Source organism: Neovison vison, chromosome 5, assembly GCF_020171115.1.
Source record: "Neovison vison isolate M4711 chromosome 5, ASM_NN_V1, whole genome shotgun sequence".
NCBI lineage: Eukaryota > Metazoa > Chordata > Mammalia > Carnivora > Mustelidae > Neogale > Neogale vison.
The window spans coordinates 16,282,104-16,294,954 of NC_058095.1; the positions used below are offsets into that span (position 1 = coordinate 16,282,104).

General features: G+C 38.7%; 1 protein-coding gene and 1 pseudogene across 1 annotated transcript in view; one reads left to right on the top strand and one right to left on the bottom strand.

The window, feature by feature from the left end:
• LOC122907310 overlaps positions 1-9,886 on the bottom strand; it is a 49,635-nt gene extending 39,749 nt beyond the window's left edge. The window contains exons 1-2 of the mRNA XM_044250213.1: positions 9,826-9,886; positions 8,365-8,418 (exon numbers count right to left, since the gene is read on the bottom strand). Of these exons, the coding sequence (XP_044106148.1) occupies positions 8,365-8,418; positions 9,826-9,886 (115 nt within the window). The remainder of the gene's footprint in view (positions 1-8,364; positions 8,419-9,825) is intronic.
• Positions 9,887-10,005: 119 nt separating this feature from the next.
• On the top strand, positions 10,006-12,520 carry LOC122907312 (annotated as a pseudogene).
• The last annotated feature ends 331 nt before the right edge of the window (positions 12,521-12,851 follow it).

Here is a 12,851-nt window from a genome sequence, read left to right on the forward strand (position 1 = left end):
GATATGGCTCCAAAGGCAAAGGAAACAAAAGTGAAGATGAACTTTTGGGACTTCATCAAGATCAAAAGCTTCTGCACAGCAAAGGAAACAGTCAAGAAACAAAGAGGCAACAGAATAGGAGAAGATATTTGCAAATGACAGTACAGACAAAAGGTTGATATTCAGGATCTATCAAAAACTCCTCAAACTCAACCGACACGAAACAGGCAAACACATCAAAAAATGGGCAGAAGATATGAACAGACACTTCTCCAATCAAGACATACAAATGGCTATCAGACACATGAAAAAATGTTCATCATCACTAGCCATCAGGGAGATTCAAATTAAAACTACATTGAGATATCACCTTACACCAGTTAGAATGGCCAAAATTAACAAAACAGGAAACAACATGTGTTGGAGGGGATGTGGAGAAAGGGGAACCCTCTTACACTGTTGGTGGGAATGCAAGTTGGTGGAGCCTCTTCCGAGAACAGTGTGGAGATTCCTCAAGAAATTAAAAATAGAGCTTCCCTATGACCCTGCAATTGCACTCCTGGGTATTTACCCCAAAGATACAGATGTCGTGAAAAGAAGGGCCATCTGTACCCCAATGTTTATAGCAGCAATGGCCACGGTCGCCAAACTGTGGAAAGATCCAAGATGCCCTTCAACGGATAAATGGATAAGGAAGATGTGGTCCATATACACTATGGAGTATTATGCCTCCATCAGAAAGGATGAATACCCAACTTTTGTAGCAACATGGACGGGACTGGAAGAGATTATGCTGAGTGAAATAAGTCAAGCAGAGAGAGTCAATTATCATATGGTTTCACTTATTTGTGGAGCATAACAAATAGCATGGAGGACAAGGGGCGTTAGAGAGGAGTAGGGAATTTGGGTAAATTGGAAGGGGAGGTGAACCATGAGAGACTATGGACTCTGAAAAACAATTTGAGGGGTTTGAAGTGGCGGGGGGGGTGGGAGGTTGGGGTACCAGGTGGTGGGTATTATAGAGGGCATGGCTTGCATGGAGCACTGGGTGTGGTGAAAAAATAATGAATAATGTTTTGCTGAAAATAAATAAATTGGAAAAAAAACAATGAATACTGTTACACTGAAAAAATTAATTAATTAAAAAATATATAATATTAGTTCCTATGTATAGTGGTTATTCATTTCATCATTAAAAAGAGGTTAAGGATCGGGGGAGGAGTCAAGATGGCGGAGAAGTAGCAGGCTGAGACTACCTCAGCTAGCAGGAGATCAGCTAGAGAGCTTATCTAAAGATTGCAAACACCTGCAAATCCATCGGCAGATCGAAGAGAAGAAGAACAGCAATTCTAGAAACAGAAAAACAACCACTTTCTGAAAGGTAGGACTGGCGGAGAAGTGAATCCAAAGCGACGGGAAGATAGACCACGGGGGGAGGGGCCGGCTCCCGGCAAGCGGCGGAGCAGCAGAGCACAAAATCAGGACTTTTAAAAGTCTGCTCTGCTGAGGGACATCGCTCCGGAGGCTAAACCGGGGCGAAGCCCACACGGGGTCGGCGTGACCTCAGGTCCCGTGGGGTCACAGAAGGATCGGGGGTGTCTGAGTGTCACAGAGCTTGCGGATATTGGAACGGGAAAGCCGGCTGCAGAGACAGAGCCGACAGTGAGCTCGCAGCTCGGGGTTACCTTGAACCGGCCGCAGGCTCGGTGAGCTCGGAGCGCGGCCGGAGGTCAGGCAGACGCGAGTTACTAGGAGCTGTTCGCTGAGGGCGCACAGGGGAGCGAGGCCCCGGGCTCTCGGCTCCTCCGGGCCGGAGACCAGGAGGCCGCCATTTGTGTTCCCGTCCTCCGGAACTCTACGGAAAGCGCTCAGGGAACAAAAGCTCCTGAAAGCAAAGCCAAGCAGATCACTCAGCCCGGCCCCTGGTAAGGGCGGTGTAATTCCGCCTGGGGCAAAGACACTTGAGAATCACTACAACAGGCCCCTCCCCCAGAAGATCAACAAGAAATCCAGGCAAGACCAAGTTCACCTACCAAGGAGTGCAGTTTCAATACCAAGGAGAGAGCAGCAGAATTCCAGAGGAGGAGAAAACAAACCACAGAACTCATGGCTTTCTGCCTGTGATTTTTTAGTCTTGCAGTTAATTTAATTTTTTTCTTTTTCATTTTTTTTTAACTTCTTCTGCTAAAAATTTTTATAACTTTTACCCTTTTCTTTTTTAACGTTTTTTAACTAGGTTATCTAATATATATATATTTTTTCTTTTTTATACTTTTCTTTATTCATTTTCTTTTTTTTAATTCTTTTTTTTTCTTTCTTTCTTTTTGAACCTCTTTTTATCCCCAAATCAGAAGAGATCCTAATCTCTTCAATCTTTTTTTTTCTTAATTCTTTTTTAAATTCTTGATTGAATTTTTAATTCAATCTCTTTTTTTTAATTCTTTTTTTATTTTTTTTTTCTTTCTTTCTTTTTGAACCTCTTTTTATCCCCAAATCAGAAGAGATCCCAATCAGAAGAGATTGGGAGATCCCAATCAAAGGAGATCCCAATCAGAGGAGATCCCTCACCCAATCGTGAGGAAGGAGAAATCCCCCCTCACGATTTGGGATCTCTTCTGATTTGGTTAAAGCATATTTTCCTGGGATTGTTGCCACCCTTTTAGTATTTTACTTGCTCCTTCATATACTCTTAGCTGGACAAAATGACAAGGCGGAAAAATTCACAACAAAAAAAAGAACAAGAGGCAGTACCAAAGGCTAGGGACCTAATCAATACAGACATTGGTAATATGTCAGATCTAGAGTTCAAAATGACAGTTCTCAAGGTTATAGCCGGGCTTGAAAAAGGCATGGAAGATATTAGAGAAACCCTCTCCAGAGATATAAAAGCCCTTTCTGGAGAAATAAAAGAACTAAAATCCAACCAAGTTGAAATCAAAAAAGCTATTAATGAAATTCAATCAAAAATGGAGGCTCTCACTGCTAGGATAAATGAGGCAGAAGAAAGAATTAGCGATATAGAAGACCAAATGACAGAGAATAAAGAAGCTGAGCAAAGGAGGGACAAACAGCTACTGGACCATGAGGAGAGAATTCGAGAGATAAGTGACACCATCAGACGAAACAACATTAGAATAATTGGGATTCCAGAAGAAGAAGAAAGAGAGAGGGGAGCAGAAGGTATACTGGAGAGAATTATTGGGGAGAATTTCCCCAATATGGCAAAGGGAACGAGCATCAAAATTCAGGAGGTTCAGAGAACGCCCCTCAAAATCAATAAGAATAGGCCCACACCCCGTCACCTAATAGTAAAATTTACAAGCCTTAGTGACAAGGAGAAAATCCTGAAAGCAGCCCGGGAAAAGAAAAGAAAATGTCACCATTGTAACATACAATGGTAAAAGTATTAGATTGGCAGCTGACTTATCCACAGAGACCTGGCAGGCCAGAAAGAGCTGGCATGACATTTTCAGAGCACTAAACGAGAAAAACATGCAGCCAAGAATACTATATCCAGCTAGGCTATCATTGAAAATAGAAGGAGAGATTAAAAGCTTCCAGGACAAACAAAAACTGAAAGAATTTGCAAACACCAAACCAGCTCTACAGGAAATACTGAAAGGGGTCCTCTAAGCAAAGAGAGAGCCTACAAGTGGTAGATCAGAAAGGAACGGAGACAATATACAGTAACAGTCACCTTACAGGCAATACAATGGCACTAAAATCATATCTCTCAATAGTTACCCTGAATGTTAATGGGCTAAATGCCCCAATCAAAAGACACAGGGTATCAGAATGGATAAAAAAACAAAACCCATCTATATGTTGCCTCCAAGAAACCCATTTTAAACCCGAAGACACCTCCAGACTTAAAGTGAGGGGGTGGAAAAGAATTTACCATGCTAATGGACATCAGAAAAAAGCAGGAGTGGCAATCCTTATATCAGATCACTTAGATTTTAAGCCAAAGACTATAATAAGAGATGAGGAAGGACACTATATCATACTCAAAGGGTCTGTCCAACAAGAAGATCTAACAATTTTAAATATCTATGCCCCCAATGTGGGAGCAGCCAACTATATAAACCAATTAATAACAAAATCAAAGAAACACATCAACAATAATACAATAATAGTAGGGGACTTTAACACTCCCCTCACTGAAATGGACAGATCATCCAAGCAAAAGATCAACAGGGAAATAAAGGCCTTAAATGATACACTGGATGAGATGGACATCACAGATATATTCAGAACATTTCATCCCAAAGCAACAGAATACACATTCTTCTCTAGTGCACATGGAACATTCTCCAGAATAGATCACATCCTCGGTCCTAAATCAGGACTCAACGAGTATCAAAAGATTGGGATCATTCCCTGCATATTTTCAGACCACAATGCTCTGAAGCTAGAACTCAACCACAAGAGGAAGTCTGGAAAGAACACAAATACATGGAGACTAAACAGCATCCTTCTAAAGAATGAATGGGTCAACCGGGAAATTAAAGAAGAATTGAAAAAAATCATGGAAACAAATGATAATGAAAATACAACAGTTCAAAATCTGTGGGACACAACAAAGGCAGTCCTGAGAGGAAAATATATAGCGGTACAAGCTTTTCTCAAGAAACAAGAAAGGTCTCAGGTACACAACCTAACCCTACACCTAAAGGAGCTGGAGAAAGAACAAAAAAGAAACCCTAAGCCCAGCAGGAGAAGAGAAATCATAAAGATCAGAGCAGAAATCAATGAAATAGAAACAAAAAAAACAATAGAACAAATCAACGAAACTAGGAGCTGGTTCTTTGAAAGAATTAATAAAATTGATAAACCCTTGGCCAGACTTATCAAAAAGAAAAGAGAAAGGACCCAAATAAATAAAATCATGAATGAAAGAGGAGAGATCACAACTAACACCAAAGAAATACAAACTATTATAAGAACATACTATGAGCAACTCTACGCCAACAAATTTGACAATCTGGAAGAAATGGATGCATTCCTAGAAACATATAAACTACCAAAATTGAACCAGGAAGAAATAGAAAGCCTGAACAGACCCATAACCAGTAAGGAGATTGAAACAGTCATTAAAAATCTCCAAACAAACAAAAGCCCAGGGCCAGATGGCTTCCCGGGGGAATTCTACCAAACATTTAAAGAAGAACTAATTCCTATTCTCCTGAAACTGTTCCAAAAAATAGAAATGGAAGGAAAACTCCCAAACTCATTTTATGAGGCCAGCATCACCTTGATCCCAAAACCAGACAAGGATCCCATCAAAAAAGAGAGCTATAGACCAATATCCTTGATGAACACAGATGCAAAAATTCTCACCAAAGTACTAGCCAATAGGATTCAACAGTACATTAAAAGGATTATTCACCACGACCAAGTGGGATTTATCCCAGGGCTGCAAGGTTGGTTCAACATCCGCAAATCAGTCAATGTGATACAACACATCAATAAAAGAAAGAACAAGAACCATATGATACTCTCAATAGATGCTGAAAAAGCATTTGACAAAGTACAGCATCCCTTCCTGATCAAAACCCTTCAAAGTGTAGGGATAGAGGGCACATACCTCAATATCATCAAAGCCATCTATGAAAAACCAACTGCAAATATCATTCTCAATGGAGAAAAACTGAAAGCTTTTCCACTAAGGTCAGGAACACGGCAGGGATGTCCATTATCACCACTGCTATTCAACATAGTACTAGAAGTCCTAGCCTCAGCAATCAGACAACAAAAGGAAATTAAAGGCATCCAAATTGGCAAAGAAGAAGTCAAATTATCACTCTTCGCAGATGATATGATACTCTATGTGGAAAACCCAAAAGACTCCACTCCAAAACTGCTAGAACTTATACAGGAATTCAGTAAAGTGTCAGGATATAAGATCAATGCACAGAAATCAGTTGCATTTCTCTACACCAACAACAAGACAGAAGAAAGAGAAATTAAGGAGTCAATCCCATTTACAATTGCACCCCAAACCATAAGATACCTAGGAATAAACCTAACCAAAGAGGCTAAGAATCTATACTCAGAAAACTATAAAGTACTCATGAAAGAAATTGAGGAAGACACAAAGAAATGGAAAAATGTTCCATGCTCCTGGATTGGAAGAATAAATATTGTGAAAATGTCTATGCTACCTAAAGCAATCTACACATTTAATGCAATTCCTATCAAAGTACCATCCATCTTTTTCAAAGAAATGGAACAAATAATTTTAAAATTTATATGGAACCAGAAAAGACCTCGAATAGCCAAAGGGATATTGAAAAAGAAAGCCAAAGTTGGTGGCATCACAATTCCAGACTTCAAGCTTTATTACAAAGCTGTCATCATCAAGACAGCATGGTACTGGCACAAAAACAGACACATAGACCAATGGAACAGAATAGAGAGCCCAGAAATAGACCCTCAACTCTATGGTCAACTAATCTTTGACAAAGCAGGAAAGAATGTCCAATGGAAAAAAGACAGCCTCTTCAATAAATGGTGTTGGGAAAATTGGACAGCCACGTGCAGAAAAATGAAATTGGACCATTTCCTTACACCACACACAAAAATAGATTCAAAATGGATTAAGGACCTCAATGTGAGAAAGGAATCCATCAAAATCCTTGAGGAGAACACAGGCAGCAACCTCTTCGACCTCAGCCGCAGCAACATCTTCCTAGGAACATCGCCAAAGGCAAGGGAAGCAAGGGCAAAAATGAACTTTTGGGATTTCATCAAAATCAAAAGCTTTTGCACAGCAAAGGAAACAGTTAACAAAACCAAAAGACAACTGACAGAATGGGAGAAGATATTTGCAAACGACATATCAGATAAAGGACTAGTGTCCAAAATCTATAAAGAACTTAACAAACTCAACACCCAAAGAACAAATAATCCAATCAAGAAATGGGCAGAGGACATGAACAGACGTTTCTGCAAAGAAGACATCCAGATGGCCAACAGACACATGAAAAAGTGCTCCATATCACTCGGCATCAGGGAAATACAAATCAAAACCACAATGAGATATCACCTCACACCAGTCAGAATGGCTAAAATCAACAAGTCAGGAAATGACAGATGCTGGCGAGGATGTGGAGAAAGGGGAACCCTCCTACACTGTTGGTGGGAATGCAAGCTGGTGCAACCACTCTGGAAAACAGCATGGAGGTTCCTCAAAATGTTGAAAATAGAACTGCCCTATGACCCAGCAATTGCACTACTGGGAATTTACCCTAAAGATACAAACGTAGTGATCCAAAGGGGCACGTGCACCCGAATGTTTATAGCAGCAATGTCCACAATAGCCAAACTATGGAAAGAACCTAGATGTCCATCAACAGATGAATGGATCAAGAAGATGTGGTATATATACACAATGGAATACTATGCAGCCATCAAAAGAAACGAAATCTTGCCATTTGCGACAACATGGATGGAACTAGAGCGTATCATGCTTAGCGAAATAAGTCAAGCGGAGAAAGACAACTATCATATGATCTCCCTAATATGAGGGAGTGGTGATGCAACATGGGGGCTTAAGTGGGTAGGAGAAGAATCCATGAAACAAGATGGGATAGGGAGGGAGACAAACCATAAGTGACTCTTAATCTCACGAAACAAACTGTGGGTTGCTGGGGGGAGGGGGGTTGGGAGAAGGGGGGTAGGGTTATGGACATTGGGGAGGGTATGTGCTTTGGGGTAAATTGGAAGGGGAGATGAACCATGAGAGACTATGGACTCTGAAAAACAATCTGAGGGGTTTGAAGTGGTGGGGGGGTGGGAGGTTGGGGTACCAGGTGGTGGGTATTATAGAGGGCACAGCTTGCATGGAGCACTGGGTGTGGTGAAAAAATAATGAATACTGTTTTTCTGAAAATAAATAAATTGGAAGAAAAAAAAAAGAGGTTAAGGACATTTAAGTGTTTAAAGAGTCATTAATGGACTAAAATTAATCTACTCACTTATAACCAATACATCCAATATTGAAGATAGTCTTGCATAACAACGCATTGAAATAGGGCTAGAAATCATTCAGGTTACTTTTGGCAGCAAAAGAGCAAATCTAACAGTTTTTAATACAAATATCTGCACAAATCAAGTTCATTTTGTCACTGTATTTCAAGATACACAATCTTAAATTTTTATAGCTAGGCCTAAATTTTATTATTTCCACAACCAAAATCGAGGTAAACCTAAATACTTAGAACATCTTTTAAATATAAAACAGAAAATTATTTCATCAGTAAGAACATATATATTAAAATTATTATGAAAATATATATGAGAATGGGAGGAGGCAATATTTAATAAGAAAAAAAGCAAAACACAAGAGTCTCAATCTGACTTCTCAATATGGATCTCACTCACCTTTTATATCTTCCGGAGAAGTCAGCAACTTATTCTTATACATATTTCTACTAGCTGTAGATGGAAGAAACACATAATTTAGGTCATAAAGAAAATACCTAGACATGATAAAACAATACCAAATATCTAAGTTCAGAAATATAGATCATAAAGTAATTTGCTCCTAAAATTTACCTAATATCTTCTAGAAATAATAAAACAAAAAATGAAAACAAAATTCTTAATGTGTATGGTAAATCTATCAATTCTTTAGCACCTGAGACAATTATTAATACCTACCATGCCAAAGCAAAACACTTCCACATTTTGTATTTTTTCTGACTCCACCTTTTTTCCCCTCTAGTAGTACAGCTCTATATCTCTCCTCCTATTTGTTTCCTAGAGGTCTTAACCAAAGGCCTCTCAATGAAATGAAAAATAACTATTAATATTCCTTTTTCCAAATGGCAAGAATTATGATTGATGAGACTGTTGATTTACATGTTTTAAATGGCAATTTATATATTCCTATAAATTAAAAATAATCATCTTTAAAATTATGGATATTTTAAAATGCTGACTTATAAATGATCTAAAATGAACAGAGTACTAAATAAATAAAAAATTTAAGGATATAATCCTAATTCTCTGAAGATTCTACATGATATTTGCAATGCTGAAAAACTGCCTTGATCTCTTGAAGGCAATATGAACTCTTTTAAAGACTATTCTGATATTTGAAATGCCTGATATTTGAAATGCCCACCATTAATACAAGTTGGTGTAACCACTTTGGAAAACAGTGTGGAGATTCCTCAAGAAATTAAAAATAGAGCTACCCAATGACCCTGCAATTGCACTACTGGGTATTTACCCCAAAGGTACAGATGTAGTGAAAAGAAGGGCCATCTGTACCCCAATGTTCATGGCAGCAATGGCCACCGTCTCCAAACTGTGGAAAGAACCAAGATGCCCTTCAACGGACGAATGGATAAAGAAGATACGGTCCATATATACAATGGATATATACAATGGAGTATTATGCCTCCATCAGAAAGGATGAATACCCAACTTTTGTATCAACATGGATGGGACAGGAAGAGATTATGCTGAGCGAAAAAAGTCAAGCAGAGAAAGTAAATTATCATATGGTTTCATTTACTTGTGAAGCATAAGGAATAACACGGAGGACACTGGGAGATGAAAAGGAGAAGTAAGTTGGGGGAAATCAGAGGGGGAGACAAACCATGAAAGACTGTGGACTTGGAGAAACAAACTGAGGGTTTTGGAGGGGGAAGATTCTGGAGGGGAGGGTTTTGGAGAGGAGGGCAGTGGGGGGTTGGGTGAGTCTGGTGGGTATTAAGGAGGGCATGTATTGCATGGAGCACTGGGTGTGCTGCATAAATAATGAATTTGGAAACACTAAAAAAAATTAAATTAAATTAAATTTTAAAAAAAGAAAAAAAAAAAAGAAATGCCCACCATTAACTGGAAGTGTCTTCTCTGGCTGCAAGTGTCCTTTAGGTGAGGGCTTTATACCCATTTTTCGCAGGACATTATCCAGCTCACTGAAGTCAGCTTCTCCTTCAAAACAAAAGAAGTAGAAAAAGATACCATTTTTTAAATATCATAATTTCAAATTATTAAAGAGAAAAAGGCATAATGTTACCTGCTAAACAACAAGCGGTCAATTGCAGACACAGAGAATGAACAGTATTTCTTTAACACTGGTTAAAGAGATGTTCCCATAATGATGATTATAAAGTAATATTTCACAATCAAAGTTCATATAATTTAAAAATTATTAGAATAATAATTTATAAAGTTTTATTATTTACTATCACAAATAACAAAGATGATGTATACAACTGTTTAATATAGGGTATGAAATTAAGATAGAAATCAATAGCAAAGAGATCCTAGAAATCAACAGCAAGAGATCCTAGTAAAATCCTGTAAGTTTGGAAATTAAAGAATCCCTGTCTAAATAAATCATGTGTCAAAAAAATAAATAAAAAACCCACACTGGAAGAATATATTTTGAATTGAGTAACAATAATAATATTACATATTAAAACTTGCAAAGGTGTGCTCAGAGGGAAATTTACAGCCTTAAATGCCTACAGTAAAAAGATGAAAAGATCAATAACCCAAGGTTCTATCTCAAGAAGTTAGAAAAGAACAGCAAATTAAATGCCCCAAAAGGAGAAGAAAAACAATAAAGACAAAAGCACAAATTACTTAAATAAAAAACAAACTTTAAATAAAATGAATGTAGCCACTGAAGTGCTAAATGCCTGCACTAAGACTGACAAAGGAAAAAAAGAGAGAAAGCACAAATAACAGGTTTTCTTTTTTTTTAATTTTTTATTTTTTATAAACATATATTTTTATCCCCAGGGGTACAGGTCTGTGAATCGCCAGGTTTACACACTTCACAGCCATCAAAAGAAATGAAATCTTGCCATTTGCGACAACGTGGATGGAACTAGAGTGTATCATGCTTAGCGAAATAAGTCAAACGGAGAAAGAAAATAACAGGTATTTCTCACGGTAAAAAGGACATCACCAAGAATAGCAAAGACAAGCCTAAGGAAGTAAAACAAATTTAAAAGATTTATGCTTCAGATACCAAGACATATTAAAGCTATGTTAAGATAGTAGTGTACTGGTGCAATGACCAACAAATAGAACAAAGACAAAGAACAAAAAGAATAAGAAGTCCAGATACATAATATATGTATGTGTGTGCGTGTGTGTGTGTGTGTGAGTGTATGTGTGCGCGTGCGTAAAATGTTAGCCTTACATTAAAGTAGGGAAAGGATCATCTTTTCAGTAAATGGTGCTAAATATCCATTTAGAAACAAACTGAGGGTTACAGAAGGGAGAGGGATGCCGGGATGGGGTAGCTGGGTGATTGGTATTAAAGAGGGCACATGCTGTGATGAGCACTGAGTGTTACAATTAATGAATCATTGAACACCACATCAAAAACTAATGATGTACTGTATGTTTGCTAACTGAATATATATAAAAAAAAGTGTCCCTTATCCCATATCATATAGAAAAATCAATTCTGAGTGGATTATTGATCTAAATGTGAAAGAAAAATAACAAAACTTCCAGAAGATAAAACAGGAAAAGTTTTCATGACCCTAGTGTATGCAAGGATTTCTTAAACAAGCCCCCAAACACTCTATAAAAGAAAAGACTGACTAATTCAACTGTATGTGAAAAAGAGAAACTTCTGTTCATCGGAAGATAAAATACACAGGAGACCCTTTGCAGTGCTGCCAACACCCTGGCAGAGAAGCTGAGGTCACCAACAACCTTGAAATACTTAAGAGTGGAGACAAAATTCTTTCAGCAATACAGATAACCAAAGTGCATTGTTGTGGGTGATGGTGCTGTTGGTAAAATGTGCCTTCTGATATTCTACACAACAAACAAATTTCCATCTGAGTATGTACCAACTGGTTTTTGGTTTTTTGTTGGTTTTTGAAGATTTTATTCATGTATCTGGAAGAGAGAAAGAGAGAGCAGGAGCATACGTGCATGAGCATGGGGGGAGCAGCAGAGGCAGAGGGAGAAGCAGACTCCCAGATGAGTAGGGAGCCCAATGTGAGGTTCAGTCCCAGGACCCTGAGATCATGACCTGAGCCGAAGGCAGAGGCTTAACTGACAGCCACCCAGGCACCCCTGCACCGCCTGTTTCTGACAACTATGCAGTTACAGTTATGGTTGGTGGAGAGCCATATGCTCTTAGGCTTTCCAATACTGCAGGGCAAGAGGATTACTACAGCATTCGACCACAGAGTTATTCACCAACAGATGTATTTCTAGTCCATTATTCAGCGGTCACTCCATCCTCATCTGAAAATGTGAAGGAAAAGAGGGTACCTGAGATAACTCGCCACTGTCCAAAGACTCCTTTCTTGCTGGGTGGGACCCAAATTGATCTCAGAGATGACTCTTTTATGATTGAGAAACTTGCCAAGAACAAACAGAAGACTGTCACTCCAAAGACTGCTGATAAGTTGGCCCATGACCTGAAGGTAGTCAGATATGTGGAGTGTCCTGCACTAGCACAAAAAGGCTTAAAGAATGTATTTGACCAGGCGGTATTGGCTGCCTGGGGCCTCCAGAATCAAAGAGCCCCAAGTGTACACTTCTATGAACATGTCTACAGAATCCTTCTGCACAGCTGGTGTCTGCCTTGTACTAAAAGCAATGTTAAATAAAACTAAAGATGAAAAATGAAAAAAAATTTTTTTGCAATAATGACCAATGCCCTTCACCTACCCACATGCACTCCAGTGAGTTAAGGTCCTCAGGTATGGTCTCCCTCCCCCTCGATACCAGTTAATCTGAGTAATTGTGTGTTGTCAGAAAAATGATTAGTACTGGTTTCTGTTTTGTCATTTCAAAAAATATGTTTTTGTTTAAATGCAAGGAATGCTTGTGATGACTCTGCAACAAACTGATTTGGGTTGTTGAAGCTGCTCCCA